This window comes from Sceloporus occidentalis, unplaced genomic scaffold, assembly GCF_023333645.1.
Source record: "Sceloporus occidentalis isolate IW3139 unplaced genomic scaffold, rSceOcc1.0.p SCAF_13, whole genome shotgun sequence".
In the NCBI taxonomy this organism is placed as follows: domain Eukaryota; kingdom Metazoa; phylum Chordata; class Lepidosauria; order Squamata; family Phrynosomatidae; genus Sceloporus; species Sceloporus occidentalis.
This window is the reverse complement of record NW_028316993.1, coordinates 5,718,005-5,737,001: the sequence shown is the minus strand read 5'-3', so window position 1 is coordinate 5,737,001 and position 18,997 is coordinate 5,718,005. Positions and strand designations below refer to the sequence as shown.

Below are 18,997 nucleotides of genomic sequence, written 5' to 3'. Positions count from 1 at the left end.
GAAAGGAGGAGAGCTGAGTTGTCTGGCCAATTGACAAAGGGAAACTCCATTGAGGGACTTCTGTAGGCCATATGTCTCATCCATAGGATCGCCATGGGTCAAGATCAAGTCAAGAAGGATCCAAAGACATAGCCATGTTAGTCTGGAAAATCAGTATGCAAAGGGATCTTATGGCACCTTTGTAACACACATCCAAGGAAGGAGACTCATGACTACAGAAGCTCATTGCTCCCAGCGTTTTGTAAAATTAGGAGTTGGTCCGAAATGGAGAACTGAACCTCTTGGATTTTTCTGACTAACATGGCTATGGATTCTTCTTGAGTTGATCTTGACCCATGGCGATCCTATGGATGAGACATCTCCAAGAAAACTCCCATTTGGACCAAGGGAGACTCAAGCTGTATTGGTATTATCTTTGTTTATATCCTGCCTTTTACCCAGTTTGTGTTTTCTTCTCCAAGCTAAACATACCCAGTGCTCTCACTTGTTCCTAGGCTTGGCTTCCAAACCTTGGATCATCCCACAAGATACCGTAGTATTTTTCCCTCCTAAACCAAGGTTTGTAACCCAAGAATCCTGATGTATGCGTTCCCTCCTAAAAATAAAAAAGCTGAAGGAGAATGACGAAAAGCCATTCCCAGACTCCCTTCTCAAGCCTTCATCCCCTCTTGTGCTTAAAAATAATAATAATTAATTACGTGCCGAGGAAAAGCTGCACATTACATTACAACCGATATGAATTATGCACACCGAGCTCTTTGCCTCTATATGTCTCTTGTTCTGCATAATTTATTTTGCTACCGCTAATGACTGCAAAAGCCAAACGCACCGCGCAAAAGCGCCAAAACCCAGCTCGCCTCACTAGTGGGGCACCAAATCTGCAATTTTTGGAGTTTGTAGTATTACAAATGTCAGAATTCCAGGTAAGGGGATACTCAACCTGTAGTAAGTTGCAGGTAATAGGAGCGCAGGGCTCGCAATTCCTACACCTTCATTGCAGCATCGTTGTGCCATCTAGTGGCTGAAGGATCGAGAATTAAAACAGGGAAAACAAAGAGTGAAAAGAAGGAACACAATCCATGCTCAGAGCAGTTTAAGCCCAGTTCTGGGTTCGAAGTTGGGTCGGGGGAGCATAGGTATGCCATCCCTGTCTCCAGTCTGATTCAATTCACACAAATCTCCCTTGTCTTCCTTTGTTTTTCTCCAGATAAGCCCAACATGGAAGGAGCAGGCACCACCGGGGGCATCATCGGAGGCCTCATCGCAGGCATCGTGGCCTTAGCCGTGGTGGCCACTGGCATTTTGATCTGCCGCCAGCAGCAGAAGAACCGCATGGATCATGAAGAGGACGAGTAAGCGACTCAATTCACGTTGGGTGGAGAGGAGGCCAAAACAAGATTTTGGGGAATAGTTTTTTGTGGGCTTTTCAGGCTATGAGTTCTAGAAGAGTTCATTCCTGACATTTCGCCAGCATCTGTGGCTGGCATCTTCAGAGAATGCTGGCATGGTTGAAAGGAAGCGATTTGCAATTAATCGAATAGACCCCCTGAGATCTTGCCGTTCAACAACAGAACAATACACAGATCTACATGCAAATCGCTTCTTCTCAGCCAACAGTACATATACACTCATCCTCCATATACGCAGCTTTGATTATTCATGGATTTGATTAATATATTCTGTCTAGGAATATCTAGGTCTCTCATATATATATATATATATATATATATATATAGTGCAACTCTGTGGTCAACCTTAACTAAAGGTTGCACTGAAAGACCTAGCGATTCCTAGAGAGGGTACTCCACTAGGCCTTTGTAGCTCCTCCAATTCAGTTCTGTGGTCAGTGTCTGTCGTACATTGACCACAGAGTTGCCCTGGAGGACCTAGAGATACCTAGAGAGGGGTCCTCTCAGGTTAAAAACATGGTGTTTTTGATATTGGCACTTTTGCCATATTCTTGTGCCCCTAACCCTAGCGAATATGGAGGGACAAGTGTATACTGCGCTCTCTTCCATGCCAGCATTCTCTGAAGATGCCAGCCCCAGATGCTGGCAAAAAGTCAGGAATAAACTCTTCTAGAACATGCCCACATAGCCACAAAAAACTATGGATGTTGGTCATGAAAGCCTTTGACTTCATGTTTTCAGGAACGTTGCTCTCTTCTGCTTTCCATACTATCTCATTTGTCCCTTTTGTCTTTGCAGCCTAGAAGGGCCCCCAGCCTACAAGCCGCCCCCACCTTGCCAGCTGTCTGAAGAAACGGAGCCGGTAAGTTTCATCCCTGCTTCGCTTTGGGTCTACTCCAGACCGTTTCTCCGAAGATGCTTTCATACTCTTGCTCATCCTCTTTGCACCCAACGTCCATCCTTACCCTTGAGGAAGGACATAAGTCACGCTTCTGCTCCTTCTGCAAACTCCTGTTGCTTCTCTGCAGAGCTGTGGGAAGTTACTTTTTTTGGACTAGAGCTCCCAGAATGACATAAACCAGAAGACAGAGACCAGGCTAGGCGGCCAATTCTGGATGTTGTCATTTCCCCCTTACACCCAAAGTCACAATTCCCCAGCTATAGCTTTTCTTGCCTTCTCAAAGATAGCAGTAGCAATAGCAAGTACATTTCTATACTATTTCGCTTTCTGTGCAAAGCACCATCCATTTCCTGCATGGAAGAAGGGGGTTGCATTGGATGCCACTAGGATTCTATGTTTCTACAATTCAGTGACACTGACTTCCAATGCCAATCCAGCATTAGGGTTGCCAGCTCTCAAGGCTTTGCTCCAAGTCTCCAATTTCCACGTTAAAATTTGCAACAGCATGTAATCATTTAAAAGTCATAAAAGTCAAAGATGAAATACAACACACACACACACACCCCATCATAAAAACCCTTTTGCACAGCCGGCGAATATCCAAATGCCTTCTAAACCGAGATCTTCTCCTGCCTTTCTCAAAAGGGGGAAACTTTCTCTGTCGTCTGGCGGCGGCTAGTACAGCTCCATCCTCATGACTTCTGTGGTTTGTTCCAGGTTCCTAACCCCACTGAGGTTGAAAATATCCCGCTCAAAAGTTCCTATTTTGAACCCAACGCCACAGACGATCTCTTTGGAGGGGTGGTTACTACCACTACGGAGGTGAGGGGGAGCTGGTGGCCGAGCGGGTTTTCCCTAGGAAAGGATGGAGTGAATTGCTTGGGTCCCAAAATAAAGGGCCCCCCTTCTTGCATGTGTGCCCTGGGGTGCATTTACACTGTCGAAGTTTGGCACCTGCCGTGGTCCATCTCAAAGAATCCTGGGATTTGTCGTTTTGTGAAGCACCAGAGAAGGCTAAAAAAGACCTTGCAAAGCTACAAATCCCAGAATTCCATGGGATGGGACTTCAGAACCTAAATTGGTGTCAACTCTCCTATTTGCTGCGTTTGTGCTACCTTGGTTTGTTTGCCTGCCCCTGATCTTGGGGTGCCAACATTTCTAAAAGGTTTATGTGACTGCAATGCTATAAATTTGGGGAGTGGAGGAAAGCTTAATTTGGAGAGTCAAAATTCCCATTTGCAGGTATTGTGTCCTCATTTTGCATTGGGTTCACTCCTCTCAGTGATTTGAATAGTTCTTTCCAGTTGAGGTCCAGCCATTGTTTCTGAGATGCTGGCTTGGAGATTTCCAGGAGCTGAAGTCCAAAAAAGTAACTTCTCCCCCTTTCTGAGCTCTGAAAGTCAAGACTGGGAGAAGCAATGAAGACAGAAGGGATGGGGAACTGGTGTCCCTTCCTACCCTCTTCACCCGTTTGCTGCCTTTCGCAGGAGGCTCCTCGGTACCACGAGTTGCCCACCCTGGAAGAGCGAGAAGCTGCCCGTGAAGCCGGACCCAACCTGGAGGACGACTACTTGGACCAGATCAACCCCATTTACGACGGACTCACCTTCCCCGCCATGGAGGAGGAGGCTGCCCTCACCCCCATGGCCACCGACAAGGCCTTTGTGATGTCCAGGGCCATGTATGTCTGAGCCCAGGGGCCACAGTCTTGGGCCGCGACTCCAGCAGGAAGGATGCCACTGCTCTTGTGGGGGGCACCTTTGCCTACCATTGCTTTACCACGCTACATGCCCCCCGTTAGATGCCCAGGTCCATTTCTCGGTGGGTTTTGCACATGCCTTAAGATGCCCAGGAGCTTGCTTTGCTCCAAAACAGCCTTTTACCTCCTTCCTTTTCCGTTTTTTTCCACCCCACTAACTTTTCCGAAAGGATGCCAAACGAGTTTAGTGCCTTCTCAGGCTTTTCTGGATATTTTTGAAACCTGCCTGGTTAGGTAGTAGCCACTGGGGCTACTATGTACTATCTACAAAGCCAAATAGGTCCGCTTGGGTAACACATCTTGCTTCTGAGCCCAAAGGTTTTGGGTTGCGCTCGGTGGGTAAGCTCCCAAGGCTGGACAGTCTGTTTACAATGAGGTACGGCTTTTGAATTCCATATCCTCCCCAAATTTCGCAGGTAAAAACTGGTAGTAGCCAGGCATGATCAGAGTGAGGACAGGATGAGAAAGTTACCAATGAGGGAAGGAGAGGCCACAGCAGTTTGCTTTTGCCTGAGTCTACAGGGAAGGGCTAGATTTCGCCCCTTCCTCTCCTCTCCTCTCCTCTCCCGACTGCTGGCTTAACAGACTTTAAATTAAATTAAAATTTCTCACTTTGCAACAGTTGGAATAAACTGAAGACAAAGAGGGAAAGAGAGGATGAGAGAGAAACTGGGACATTTTAACAGTAGCTGGAAACATATGATGGCAAATAAGTAACTGGTGTTTTCACTGCCAAACCAGGACAGTTGGAGGGTATAGGATCCAGGGTGCAATTGAGCCCCCAAAGATCTCACCCTAGACACCAATACTGTGCCTTCTGAAACCAGTTTGGGAAACTGGAGTGAATCTCCTACTAATATTAATCACTCCTAGTAAAAGGCTGTTCAGTCCAAGGGTCAGATCACATTGTAAAACTCAAGTGCATGGGAAAGTTCCCTTTGTGGGCAGATTGCAACCCCCAGAATCATCCAGCTGGTTATACAATTTCTAGGAGTGGGTTCTGGGAGTTGTAGTCTAAATAATAGTAACTGTTCCAAATTCTGGTAATGTTTTAACTGGATTGTATCCCTTTGGGTTACAGGTGGGAGGGTGCACCATGGGTTCTTCACAACCCCACTAATCTATATAGAAAGTTTATTAGTCTGGGGAAAGATTAAATCCTGCAATTTCCCCCAGTCTTACCCCATCTGTTTTTCCCCCAGATGCAGCCTTTATCTTAACCACACTTCGTAATGATTGCAACCTGGGTCAGTGACCCAGTATCCCCTTTATATTGTGAGACTGTGACTGTCGCCATCACTAACCACTGGTCATGCTGGCTGGGGCTGATGGGAGTTGTAATACAAGTGATACAGAAGGCGCTGGATCGCCTAATCCTAGCCAGAACCAGACCTTTCCTTTCCAAACCTGATGCTTACTTAAATTATTTTTGGCATAGGGGCCAAAACATTCCACAAGCACATTGCACACACACCACACACACGTCTTTGTCTGTGAAAACACAATAACCACAAAGTAATTCACTAACAATTCACTACTTCTTTGGTCATTTGCTGCCTGAAGCAGCCGCCTCACTCTGCCTTGTGGCCTTTACCCCAGGATGCAACTTTGCACAAACCGTTGCACCAAACCATTTACAATGTCTCACAATTCTGGACTTTGTTGGACTGCGCCTCCCAGCATTCCTTACCATTGGCTATGCCAAACAGGTGGCTGCTGGGACCTGCAGTTCAACAACATCTGGAAGGCAGCATGATTCCCATCCTTGGACTCAGTTCCTCCAAGGATTGTATGAAATGTTTGTGGCTACAGATATTAGGCATTTTCTTGCGATGGGATTTCTCTCCAAGGACTGCAACATACCCTCCAGCTTTTTGGGTGGCATCTCCCATCTTCCCCATACTCCATGTAAAGTTGCCAGATCTCAGGGTGATACCTGGAGCACCCCCCCCCCCCCCCCAGTTTAGGTGGGTCATTAAACGGCACGGAGTCAAATATACCATTTTTTGTGAGTTTAGCTCCAGGTGCAAGACCAGGTTTGCATGCACATGCTTCTGGCTTGCTGCACATTTTGCTGCACTTTGCAAACACTGGTTTATGTTAGACTCTGTCTCCCAGAAGCCCCAGCTAGTATGGCCAGTGATGGTTGGGGATGCTGGGAGTTCTTATCCAATGATGTCTGGGGAACCAAGAGATGGTGAACGATTTCATTTCTGCTGAGAACTTTATATGTTGCAAGAAGAACTTGGGGATAGGGAATAATAATAATAATAATAATAATAATAACAACAACAACAACAACAACCATGACTTGACTCCCCTCTCCGTCTTCACTTCTGGCCCAGGCTCCGGTTTATGACTTGAATGTTGACTCTATAACCCAAGAGTCCAGGTGACTCCTCTCTTTGTGCTCCTGGTCTGATAATGTGAAAGGTGTTTTGCTTTTAAAGATTGTTTTTAGCCCAGGTGTGTAGCTACAGGGCAACAAAACAGAGGCATTGCCCCTCCGAATGAAAACCCTTCTCTTCTCCCTATGAAATTGTCCTTCGTTCCCCAAATTTCCATCTTTGCAGAGAGAGCGAGGTGCTGAAAACGGCCCCCAAACCCCAGAGCTCTTCCATTTTCCTCTGTTTGGGTACTTCCTGAACCTTTTCTCATGGTGCCTCAACTCTGTCACCAAATACTCAGCTGGACTCCTCAAGTGACTGCAATGCGGGAAATTTGGGGAACGAAGGGAAAACTGGGAGGCTAGAAATGGTTATTTCCTAATGGGGCACGTCCCTCCTCTCCATCCATCCAACCTGTAGCAACAGCCTTGTTTTTAGGTCCTTCTTTTTTCCTTTTAAAAAACTTGATAGAGAACTAATCCACACAGTGATAATAATAACCTTTCCAAGGTCATGGTACACACTCCGCCGCTGCTGCTGTTGGACCCGGGTGCGAATTGGCACTGTGAGGTTTGTATTCAGATGAAGGGAATGGTGATGATGGGACTGTTGTACTAGATGCCTCTCCAATTCCTGAATTTCAGGGTCTGTGGGGAGGAACGATGGATGCACACATGCCTTTGCCTCCTCCCATTCCCCAAAATGTCCTTGTTGTGCCTTTGCTAGACACTACTGAGTGGTTCAATTTCAATGGGGACTCGGGGAGGGAAGGTACGGCGGCGGGTCCTTTGGTTTTTTAAACCTTTTTACTGATGTTATTTCTTTGTACAAAATTAAATAAATTGTGTTTTTATTATCAAACCCAACCGACTCAATATTCTTTTCTTTTCTTTGTAGTAGGGTCCAGGAGTCAAGGCTGTTGTGAATTTCAACAGGGAGAAATGTAAGGTATTGCACTTAGTAGGTAGGGGGGGAAATGAAATGCCCAGATATAGGATGGGGGACATTTCTGGCTTAAGGAGACTTATATGTGTGAAAGGGATCTAGGAGTCCTAGTAGTTTGTGATTTCCTGCATGGCAGAATGGGGTTGGACTGGATGGCCCCTGTGGTCTCTTCCAACTCTATGATTCTAGTAGACTACAAGTTGAACGTGAGTCAATAGTGCGATGCGGCAGCTAACAAGGCCAATGCGATCCTAGGCTGCATCAATAGAAATACAGTGTCTAGATCCAGAGAAGTAATAGTCCCACTTTACTCTGCTTTGGTCAGGCCTCATCTGGAATATTGCATCCAGTTCTGGGCAAAACAGTTCAGAAAGGACATTGAGAAACTAGAGCATGTCCAAAGGAGGGAGACTAAAATGGTGAAGGGTCTGGAAACCATGAAGCCCTATGAGGAAAGACTAAGGGAGCTGGGGATGTTTAGCCTGGAGAAGAGAAGGTTAAGAGGTGATATGAGAGCCCTGTTTAAACACTTGAAGGGATGTCATATTGAGGAGGGAGCAAGCTTGTTTTCTGCTGCTCCAGAGACTAGGACACAATGGAGGAATGGTTTCAAAGTGGAAGAAAAGAGATTCCACCTTCAACAACTCCCTCAGAGGTTTTGGTGGAGTGTCTTTCCTCAGAGGTCTTTAAACAGAGGCTGGATCATGGAAAGAAAGGACTGGAAGAGACCCCAAGAAGGGCCACCAATCCCAGCCCCTTTCTGCCGTGCAGGAACTCTCCATCAAAGCATCCCCATTGACAGAGCGACATCCGGAAGGATTATTTTAAGCAGAGGCTGGATATCCCTCTGTCAATGGGGATGCTTTGATGGAGAGTTCCTGCACGGGCGGCAGAAAGGGGCTGGGATTGGTGGCCCTTCTTGGGTCTCTTCCAACTTGCATGCCTTCTTGTGGGTTCTTGCAAACAGGGGACCAGCCATGTCCTCCTTTTCCAGGACACTTCCTCCACTTCGGCCATTTTGAGGAATTCTAAAACTTCATCCATAGAGAGCCATGGTTCCCAAACTTTGGCCTTCCAGGTGTTTTTGGGACTTGAGCTCCCAGAATCCCTGAGTGGCTGAGGCTTCTGGGAACTGTAGTCCAAAAAACACCCCGCTTTAACTCTTTTTTGTGGCTCAAGGCTATGGAATTCTGGGAGTTGGAGTTTGTTGTGGGGCCCAGAGCGGAGCCCTGCTCCTATAGCCACAAAAAGAGTTAAAGCGGGGCCAAGCCTGGCTATTTCTCCAGTGTGGATGCAGCCTATGGCATTTTTGCCATGGCTACTAGCTTTTGCAGCTGGAGGGTTCGAGTACTTCAAAAAATGTAACTTTTTCCAAGGTTTTTTTTAAAAAATCTATATTGGTTTCTATGGCAACTGGCTGAAAACGGAAGACGCCGATGTCAACTTCCTGTGCCAAGATGGCACCGCCTGGCAACTGTATGGTTTCCTGGTCCCGCTCTGGGCCTCAAGCTCTATGGTCGCCGCGAGGCACGCCGGGACGGCCACCTGACCTTGCGCCTGTTCTTCGCATCTGACCTTCTCTGGAGGCGCCCGCCTCTTTTCCTTTTTTTAAGAGCGTGACCAATGAGAAGGGGTCAATGAGCTCTATTCCCCGCCTTCGCCGCGAAACGACCAATCAAGACTCGAGCTTGAAACAAAGCGTCCAATCCTCGAGGCCAGAGTGATTCCTTTCAGCTGCCCAATCAGAACGCCAGGCTCTTGGTGCGGAGGGCTGGCCAATCAGAATCCAGCAGGAGCGGAAGCGGCGGGACGTAAGCCATGAGGAGCTCACGGGCCTCGGAGGGGAGGGAGGGGCAGGAGGTGCGGTTTGAGGCGGACGCCGTCCAATGGCGTCGCGCTGTGGCTCCGCGGAGGCGGGACTAAAGGGAGTGCCGGCCAATGGCGGCGCAGAGAGGGCGTGGCCTGGGGGCAGGCGGGTTCGGGTGTCTCCCGGCTCCAGCCCTCGCTGCCGCTGCCGCTGCCGCTGCTCCTGCCGCCGCCGCCGCTGCCGCGTGAGTGAGGGAAGGACGAGGCGGAAGCGGGGCTCCTCGGAGGACTGGCTTTGCCCCAGTTTTTATGTTTAAGGGGCGGCAGATGGTTCTTTCGGAGGAAGGTCGAGGGTCAGCGGCCAGGCTTTGGGGGACCAGGGGCTTTGCAGTCCCTTGCGCCCCTTGTCCAAGGCTGAGTTGGACTCCAGTTCCCATGATCCTTGGTTTTGGGGGCCTGGGGGACTCCGGCTCCCATCATCTTCGGCCTGTGGGGCCTGTGGGGGGACTCCACTTCCCATAACTCTTGGTCTATGGGGCCTGGGTGGGACTCCAGTTCCCATCATCCTCAGCCTGCGGGGGTCTGGGGTCGTCAGCCAGGCTGCTGGGGGACCAGGGGCTTTGCAGTCATCCTTCTTCCTTGGCCTTCAGGGCCTCCTTCTTTCTTGGGAGCTGGACCTGAGGCAGGACTTGGAGAGGCTCCATGGGGAAAGCCACGGGGGCTGCCCTGGGTTTGCAGGGCCTGAGCAGAGCTGCTGGTGGCTTGGAGGCCTCTCGCTCAGCTGGGCAGCCAGGGCGATGCAGGAGCCTTTGGGCGCTCCCCACAACCGCAGCCATGCCTCCCCCTGACTGGCTTCCTGTCTCTCGTGCCTTCGGAGCGGAGCGGAGTCTCCTTCCTTGGAGGGCTATAAGCAGAGGCTAGATGGCCGTCTGCTGGGGATGCTTTGATACGGATTTCCTGCATGGCAGAAGAAGGGGCTTGGACTGGATCAGGGCCCTTGCAGTCTCTTCCAACTCTTCTAGGATTCCAGGATTCAAACTTCGTCTTGGTCAGATCCCTTTTCTGAACCCCATCCCTTTCAAAACCGCTGCCAGACAGCTTAGCATCAGGAGATGCTGGAGGAAATGGAGGAAGGAGATGGGAGACATATCAGACCTATCTGTGGGGGGAGAAGTGAAGGTGTCCCCCCAAAAAGAGGGCACCCACCTTTTCCCTGCCCCCAGGAGCCCGGTGCGGCCGGATCTTCATGGTCTGAATGGCCCCCTTCCCTTGATATCTGCCAAACGGAGGGGCTTTGGGTAGAGCTCAAGGGCCAAGGAAAGGTTTCGTATTTCTTTCATAGGTCAGTAAAATGAGGACCCAGCCTGTTGGGGGCACTTGGCTTACAGATTGTCAACCATAGGCTTTTGGGGGCTCAGTGGCCATGTTCTAGAAGAGTTTATTCCTGATGTTTCGCCTGCATCTGTGGCTGGCATCCTCAGAGAACGCTGGCATGGAAGAGAGAGGGGTATATATACTATATCTATACACACACACACACCTCCATATTTGCGGGTTTGACTATTCACAGATTTGATTCATATGTTCTCTCTAGGGATATCTAGGTCCTCCTCCAGTGCAACTCTATGGCCAACTTAACTAAAAGTTGCACTGAAAGACCTAGAGATTCCTACAGAGGATACTCTACTAGGCCTTTGTAGCTCCTCCAGCGCAGTTCTGTAGTCAATGTCTGTCGGACGTTGACCACAGAGTTGCCCTGGAGGACCTAGAGATTCCTAGAGAGGTGTCCTCTCAGGTAAAAACTTGGTGGGTTTCTGTTATTTGCAGTTTTTCCATATTCATGGGGGTCTTGTGCCCCTAACCCTAGCAAATAGGGAGGGACAAGTGTATATATACACACACACATATTGAAGCCTTCAACTTCTCACAGATTGCAAACCGCTTAGAGAGTCCTGAGTTCACTGATGTGTGTTGTAGAAAGTTATAGAAATAGATATAGAAATATAATGCTAATGCTATCGTTCTCTGAGTCCAGTCCAGAAAGGGTGTCATATACACAAAAGCCGCACTTCTGTAGGTCTGGGTCACTAACGGGGTGCCAGCTGCAGTGCAAGTCACTAGTAGGATGGCGGCTACAATTATTCCACCAGAGTGAGAAAGTTTCCGGCGGTTGAAATTTCTTCCAGACAACCAGTCACCCTCTTTATTTGAGTCAATGGGGCATTTTGCCCTCTAACACTGAACAGCGGCTCTTCCGAAAAGGGCAAATGTGCCCCTTGACCCACACTTCTGTTTCTCCTTCCCAGGTTCTCGCCATGGGCAATGTCCTGGCTGCCAGCTCCCCGGCACCCCCTCCCACAGTGCCAGGGCCGGGCTCTGGCTTGGTATCGGTGCCGCCTGGCTTCTCCATGCCCCCCGTCACTGGGCTGGTTCCCCCAACACAAGACCACACCACCGATGACAAGTGTGACCAGCTTCCCAATCCAGGCACCTTTGAGGAATGTCACCGGAAATGCAAAGGTAAAGCAAAACAAAAAGTCAAACAACACCAGCATAAGCAGGGTTTAGAAGTTTTCTTTTTTGGATGACAACCCAGAATCCCCAGCTGAGAATGTCTTCAGTCATAAAGCAGGATCCTCTGTGTGGGACATTGGTACCAGACCTAGAAAAAATGGAAGCATAACCTTGCTTCAGACAGAGAAAGACTTAAGAAATGGTTACACCCCACAAGAATAATGTTTGTGTATATTGAGAGCAGTGGTCTCTATCCTGGAGCCTTCCAGGTTTGTATAATCCTAGCAGTACTTCAGCCAACCTGAAATAAAAGTAGCACTTTTTTAATACAGTACAACTCAGCAGAGCTGTTTGAAATACTCAAGTGCTGAGATGCTACAATAGGCCTGTACATTTCACATCCAGTTTACTACCACCTAAGTGCAGTGTAGTGGTTGAGTGTTGGACTACAACTTGAGACCAGGGTGCAGATTCTCACTCAGCCATAATTACCCCTCGGGGACCTTAGTTCTGGGGGCGGTATTAGAGTGGTGGCTTTCATTGTTAATTAGAAAACGTTTATTTAGTGTGTCTTTCACATTGATCTGATTCTCCCTGGGCCTCTTCTCGTCCTTTCAGAATTATTCCCCATCCAAATGGAGGGTGTGAAGTTGACTGTGAACAAAGGTCTCAGCAACCACTTCCAGGTAAGACCAAACTCCTTCAATTTACAGGCATGGTTTCCATATGTGTGGCTGCGAGCCCTGAGCTGGCCTACTTCCCCTTCCTGCTTACCAGCGGAGGGGGCCAGGTTGCGGAGAATGAAGGGTTTTGGAAATCCTTTGGCTCGATTTTGACAGATATGTAATGAAATTTGATAACAGAGAAAAAAAGCAAAATAGGAAGGGAAACGCAAACATCTTACGAGAAAAACCCTTGATGGGTTTGCCTTGGGGTCGCCGTGAGTCAGAAGCGGCGTGAAGGCACACAACACACATATATTTTGGAATTTTTTGTGTGTGTGAATATTTTTTGAACCATGTTTGGTTGAATCTGTGGATACAGAGGACCAACTGTACTTTTAATTTACGGGCCCTTCATTGTGTGGAGATGCTCCTTGCTCACCACAACTGATCAGGAGGATGTTCATTAGAAAGTCAGGTGTTAAGCTGTCAGTTCCGTAAGGCGTTGGTGACTTCCACTGTTTCACGCACATGTTGCTTTCCTCTCAGGTCAATCACACGGTGGCCCTCAGCACAGTTGGTGACTCCAATTACCACTTCGGGGTAACCTACGTAGGGACAAAGCAACTCAGCCCCACAGAGGTAAGCCTGCAGGCAGCCTAATGGTGACATAGGATAGGCTTTATTGTGCCTCTCATGCTTGGCTTCTTTTCTGCTCATGGTTCCCTTCCATCTCTTGTAAGATTACTTTCAGTGAGTCTGTTGGTTCACTGAAATGATCATCCAGGCTTTCAAAGCTAAGGTAGGTGGCTTTGAAGACAGAGCCTTGTCAGGAGTGGCACCAAAATTGTCTAATATGTTTGTGCCACTCCTGACAAGGCCCTCTCTCTGGTAGCTGCCTACCTCAGGCCATTTGCTTGGTGCTGATTCCTTCTAAACGCATCTTCTTCCAGAATGTATTTTGGCCCTTCTGATTTTTATATCTGACTTGCTTCATTCCCTCAGGGGGAATTAATCTCCCTGGATAGAGAGAAGGGATATAAATTAAACTGAAGCGATCAAAGCTGTCAGTCCCAAAACCAGGCCTGAAGCCAGATTGAAATGCATCCAGATAATCCATTTCATCCAGGAACCCTTGGAGCTGGCAGGCTCTAGCTCAGGATGGAGAAAGTGTTTTTGTAGCCCCAGGGGATTAAGCAAGAGTGCCATTAGAAGTGTTACAATAATAATTGAACAGTAATTTTCAAATAACCTGTTTGCTTCAAAATGACCTTTCGGAGTGGGGGGGTCATTCCCCCAATGTTTGGAGGCTGCCTTTCAAAATAAATAAATGTTGCGCCCCCTCCCCTCCCCATACACTCTAGGGGACATATTGGAGATCTCTTTGGGACCCCAGAGGTAAAAACCAATTCATTTCCTTTGCTTCAGAATACCTCATAGTGCTCTATAGGAATGCCCCAAAACATGGTCCCCTAAAGTGCATGTTGCTTCTCATTCCTCTAAAGCAAGATGTGCTCCTTTTCATTCATTGACTCTAGATCTCTCTGCCCTCCTTTCACAGGCCTTTCCAGTCCTGGTAGGCGATATGGATAACAGTGGCAGCCTCAATGCACAGATCATTCACCAGCTCACAAACAAGGTTCGCTCCAAGGTGGCCTTTCAGGTACATATCGACGAATGGAGCCCCCTTTCTTCCACCTGCCCCCGTGGGGTTTAGCTGCAGCCCTCTGTTCTGCAGATTCTTGGCTCATGTTAATGTTCAGGTTGCTCATCCTTTGCTTGTACAAGTTCCTCTCTTAAACAAGACAGAAATGTAACTTCCTCCCCACCACCTTTTCCCCTGTATCCTCTCTCTTGCATCTCAGACGCAGCAGTCAAAGTTTGTGAACTGGCAAGTGGATGGCGAATACCGGGGTACAGACTTCACTGCTGCCGTCACGCTAGGGAACCCTGACATTTTGGTTGGCTCAGGTGAGAAGACTAAGGTGACCCTTCCGTTCCCTTCCTACCTAAGCCTGTCTTCCTGGTTTGACTTGCTTTTGACTAAGGGCATTTGTCCTGAGGCTTCAATTGGGTCGGGTGCATTTCTGCCGCTGAGCTGCTGACAACTACCTTTCTCCTCTCTTCAGGGATCGTGGTGGCACATTATCTACAGAGCATCACGCCGTCCCTGGCGCTGGGTGGGGAGCTGGTGTATCACCGCCGCCCAGGAGAAGAGGGAACCGTCATGTCCCTTGCTGGGAAGTATACAGGTACCCAGCAAAAAGCCTGGCAAATTGAGAGTTGGCTTGTATTGTACTCTCTGAGGTATGCTTAGCCTCCTACCACTGAGTGTGTGTGTGTGTTCAGAACTCTACTTTGTCTCAAAATGGAATCAGCAGTGACAGGAGCCTTGCTTTCAAGTCATTACCACCCCCACCCCCCCAAAGTCCATGCCTAATTCAACAGGCCCTGGGGACTCCTATTTACTTAGAAGTGCCTGCGCTTTGCTGGGGCTTCTTCACAAGTTGATAAAAGTTAGATGTTCTCGGCACTGAAACAAAGAAGAATCAAATAGCTTTCTTTTGCAGTGTATCCTAGCCTGGAGCTTTTATTTTAATAATGCAGGAAGAAGGAGGTTTGGGGAGGAATTTAGCATTACTAATTTTAAATGTACTTCTTTTTTTTTTTTTTTGGAAAAGTTCTTTGTATATTTTTTTCTGGGTCAAAGCAGTTTCTGGGGTGACAGAGAAGAGCTCAGGCCTGCAAAAATGTGCCCCACGTGATTAGGAACTCTGATCTTAGTCAGTAATGTGCTGCTTGGAGGTTCCATTTTTCACTCGTGTGCCTAAGGAATATACTGAGGTTCATGCGGGAGAGCCAGATGCTCTTCAGATGTGCATCAGGACCTGTAAGGTGTCCTCAGGGGACAAGTGAGACTTCTCTTTCTGTTATCTCTGCAGCTCCTAACTGGATTGGGACCCTGACGATAGGACAGGCGGGGGCACATGCCACATATTACCATAAAGCTAGTGATCAGGTAAGTAACCCTTTACAGATTTCTTGTGAGGCAGAAATGAATGGAGTAAATGTTTCTCTAGCTCCTATGGGCCACATAAGGGACCTGCCCCCCCCCCCCAAAAAAAAAAAGGTTTTATTTTGCACACAAAAAGATTTTGCTCCAAGATGCCCCAAAATGACCTTTATGGGTGTGAAGGGCACATGTTTTCAGGCCCCCTGCCCCACCCAGGGGTCAAAAAATAAACCACTGATTCTCCATTCTGGAAATACCAAAGGGACAAAAAACCCCACTGAACAGCCAGAACTGTCTTTGGGAAATCTCTGGGGCTTGGCAAGCAGAAATGTTTATTTCTTGTAACTTGACTAAGAAGCCCTTTACTCCCAGGATGGACAGGGGTGGGATGGAAACTCAGCTAATGAACAACTAGCTAATTAATTTTCAATGGCCCGTGTGGCTTCCTCTGACTTCATGTTTCTCCATCTTTCCTCCTGGGGCCTTCCAGTTACAGGTAGGCGTAGAATTCGAAGCCAGCACACGAATGCAGGACACGAGCGTAACGTTCGGGTATCAGCTGGATCTTCCTAAAGCCAACCTACTTTTCAGAGGTATGGAATTGTCACACACACACACCTGCCCCGTGTTTAGCCTGGGAGTATTAACCATGGATTGCCAGCAAGAAACCTTCACTTTGAGAGTTCAGTTCTTTTTGTTGTTTAGTTTGAAGATGCTGTTTTCTGAACCTTATGTTTATTATTGCTACATTTATTTATATCCTGCCAGGAGGAAGAAGTGGCTGGCCTTAGCTGTAAGGGGAAAAGAAGCAAGGATGCTCTCCTTGATAAGAGGATACCCTCCTTTCCCTTCTCCTTGCAGTTGAGACCAGATGCTGAATTTCCTCTTGGCCCCCCAACCAACTCCCTGGCCAGCCCAGTGAATATAGGGAACAGTGGGGAGCTCACAAAACTTGACCATTGCTTTGCTTATGTCGCTGTTACTTTCTTCCGACACAGTTCTATCCTCCTCTCTCTTTAGGTTCTGTTGACAGCAACTGGATTGTAGGGGCCACACTGGAAAAGAAGCTGCTCCCACTCCCCCTCACGCTGGCCATGGGCGCCTTCCTCAACCACCGCAAGAACAAATTCCAGTGTGGATTTGGCCTTACCATTGGCTAGAAAACGCTCCTCCGCTCTCTTTTCCTCTCCTCTTCATCCCCACTGGTTGAGTGCAGCTCACTTCCCTTTTGCCCTCCCACCTGCATCCTCATCCCCCCCTTTCTTTTTGGCCAGCGGTTACCCTCCACGGGGCAGCGGGTATGTGGGGGGGGAGAGGCCAGATAGAGCGGTGGTGGTTGTGGGGAGCATGATGTATTGGGCAGTGCCAGCTTTTGCCCACCTTCCCTGCCTTCTCTCTTCCGCTTCCACCTTCCTCCCAGGAGCTGGCAGCCGGTTCTCAGGGAACGTGGGAGTCAGGAATCTGTGCGGGGTTTTGGGATGAGAAGCCCTCTTTCCCTAGCCCATCAGGCTTCTGCCCCTAAGGTACTGTCCTGGAGAGCAAAAGCTCTCTGCTTCCATGTAACTGTGGTCAATCCTAGCTCTGTCAGCCAGCGGTCACTAGGGGGAGGCCTTGCTTTAGAAATGGGAGGCGCGGGGCGTGCGGTTTTCTTTTCCTTTTTTCCAAAGGAAATCTCTTCAGCTGCTAATGCAACGCAGGAGGCGAAGGGGTGAGGATAAGTGGCCCAGGGCTTAGCAAGGGTTTTGGTTCCAGTGCCCATTGTATGAGGAGCAGGGTAGGGCAGGCTGTATCAGACTGTGCTTGGTCCCCACTTTCTGCACCCTTCCCTTTCCACTGAGATGCAGTGCTTTCATCCCATCCCCTTCCCTGACCAGGACAGACAGGCTCAGTGGATGGTTTTGTCTGATGGATGATTGTAGCTTTATGGGTCTCTCTACTTGCAGGGGGTATGTTTCAAACACCAGGGCCTGCCTTCCTTTACTAGTTTTGTCTTTTCTCTGCCTTCCAGGTTGTTGTTTTTAAATGGTCTTTTTTGTGTCTGCACTGCCCTCCCTCTTCTTTCTTCACCCCTTCCCCTACCTCCAGCATCAGGTTTTTGAGAAAGTAGTTTCTGTTGCTTCTGTTTTTTCTGGGTCCCATCATCCCCAGCCCCAGCTTCCCATCAGTCCAAATCCCCCTCCCTTGCAAAGGCGTGCTCTGTGGGACCATACAGAGAGCGAGAGAGAGAGCTGCCCGGCCCATTTGTGACCCCGCCAGCCCCCTGCGGAGAGTGAGTTTGGGGGTCTCTGCATGCCCTCCTTCCCCCTTCGCTGCCAGAGACTGAGTGTGAATCATGTTTATAAGTTATGGGAATGGAAGGATCTTTTACAGAAGAAAAAGCAAAGCAGGAGGGAGGAAGCCCTGCGAGGCAAACGCTCCTGCCTCCCTTTCTGCGTAGTTTGGAAATATCCGGTTTCAATTAAAAGAAAAAACACACACGGACACCGTCTGCCACCAGTGTTGTCTTCTGCCTTTTCCCCCCTCCCTTTTTTTGTACATGTGCTGTTGGTGTGTCTTGAAGGAAGGAGGTGGGAATGGCACAGCGTTCCAGATGTTGGGACTGCAACTCCCAGCAGCCCACTTGCCTGGAGAGCTGATGGTGCTGGGTGTTGCAAAGCCACTGGGAGACCTTAGGCAAGACGCACACTCTCAGCCTCGGGAGAAGGCAATGGCAAACATCTGAACAAATTTTTGCCAAGAAAACCCCATGAATAGGGTTGGAAACGGCTTGAAGGCACATAACAAGAAGAGGAGGCAGAAAGAGATACTTGCCCAAAGTCACCCAGTATTTTTCCAGGACTTAGTGGAGATTCAAACCCTGTTTTTTGCAGCACTCAAAGTGATGTGCCATGCTGGTTCATGATTCAATTCTGGCCTTAAGTGGGCTGTGTTTCCAATTGATTTGTCCAACAGTAGCATCTCAGGTGATGGAGGGCATGGGTGACCCATGCATGCGATCCTCACGTGTTTTTCAGCCAAGCTAGTTTCCAAGAGGGACTACTCCACGAAAGATCTGTCGCAGCTGTTTGCAGAGAGGAAGTGCTAACATTGGCATCCAGCTCCTGTCTAGATGAGTTGGCTGAGCCCAAATTAACCTTGCAACAGCTGCCTGCCTTTCACCCACTGGCTGGCACTCCCTCCTTGTTCAGCCCAGCAGAGCTGCCCAATGGCTAAAATACTTCTTCCTCACCAGATACAAACATGGTTCAGAATGATCAGGGTCGAAGCAGCTTCCAGTGTGGGGTGTGTTTGTGAGATGGTTTGGCTTGTGAACATTTCCGAGCTCTTTCCGGATGGGGCACCAGGAGTGATGCTTGTGCCAGCGTTGAAGAGCATTGCACAGCATCAGCCGAGGGTTGAAGTCCAGTAGATGCAATCTAAAGAGTGGCTTCCAATTGGTTATAATTTTAAATCCTATTAATTAGTGTTTCCTGCTGATGAGTAAAAATTTTCATGAGATGCTTTTCATACAGATCTCTGATTCCGTCGTGGAGTGAAACAATCCTTGGCCTCATTCACACTACGAAAAGGTTGAATCCTAGTTGTTTACACACATCCTAAA

The 18,997-nt window shown here is 48.5% G+C and overlaps 2 protein-coding genes across 5 annotated transcripts in view; both read left to right on the top strand.

Annotated features, from left to right (window-relative positions):
- The window catches only part of NECTIN2 (nectin cell adhesion molecule 2), a 61,680-nt gene extending 54,371 nt beyond the window's left edge, over positions 1-7,309 (top strand). The window contains exons 6-9 of one of the 2 annotated variants that reach the window (XM_089478237.1): positions 1,208-1,352; positions 2,208-2,271; positions 3,028-3,132; positions 3,798-7,309. In XM_089478237.1, coding sequence (XP_089334363.1) covers positions 1,208-1,352; positions 2,208-2,271; positions 3,028-3,132; positions 3,798-4,001 — 518 coding nt within the window. In that variant the 3' untranslated portion in view covers positions 4,002-7,309. The remainder of the gene's footprint in view (positions 1-1,207; positions 1,353-2,207; positions 2,272-3,027; positions 3,133-3,797) is intronic. The other variant, XM_089478239.1, reaches the window with a different exon arrangement.
- Positions 7,310-9,434: 2,125 nt separating this feature from the next.
- TOMM40 (translocase of outer mitochondrial membrane 40) lies at positions 9,435-17,884 on the top strand. Of its 3 annotated transcripts, none has more exons than XM_089478695.1 (10): positions 9,435-9,452; positions 11,514-11,727; positions 12,340-12,407; positions 12,933-13,025; positions 13,945-14,046; positions 14,249-14,354; positions 14,513-14,635; positions 15,326-15,402; positions 15,887-15,989; positions 16,417-17,884. In XM_089478695.1, the coding sequence occupies exons 2-10, from the start codon at positions 11,523-11,525 to the stop codon at positions 16,554-16,556; spliced, it is 1,017 nt and encodes a 338-aa protein (XP_089334821.1). In that variant the 5' UTR covers positions 9,435-9,452; positions 11,514-11,522; the 3' UTR covers positions 16,557-17,884. The 3 variants fall into 3 exon arrangements, with proteins under 3 accessions (XP_089334821.1, XP_089334819.1, XP_089334820.1); XM_089478693.1 differs by lacking the exon at positions 9,435-9,452 and adding an exon at positions 9,967-10,714; XM_089478694.1 differs by lacking the exon at positions 9,435-9,452 and having other exon boundaries at positions 11,113-11,727.
- Positions 17,885-18,997: the final 1,113 nt, after the last annotated feature.

What these genes read in the sequence shown, in the direction of transcription:
- TOMM40 (XM_089478693.1), top strand. Translation starts at nt 10,655, where the DNA reads ATGTTTCGCCTGCATCTGTGGCTGGCATCCTCAGAGAACGCTGGCATG. An exon ending in GCTCCAAGGTGGCCTTTCAG is followed by an intron (nt 14,047 to 14,248) that starts GTACATATCGAC and finishes CTTGCATCTCAG; the next exon opens with ACGCAGCAGTCAAAGTTTGT. An exon ending in ACCATAAAGCTAGTGATCAG is followed by an intron (nt 15,403 to 15,886) that starts GTAAGTAACCCT and finishes GGGGCCTTCCAG; the next exon opens with TTACAGGTAGGCGTAGAATT.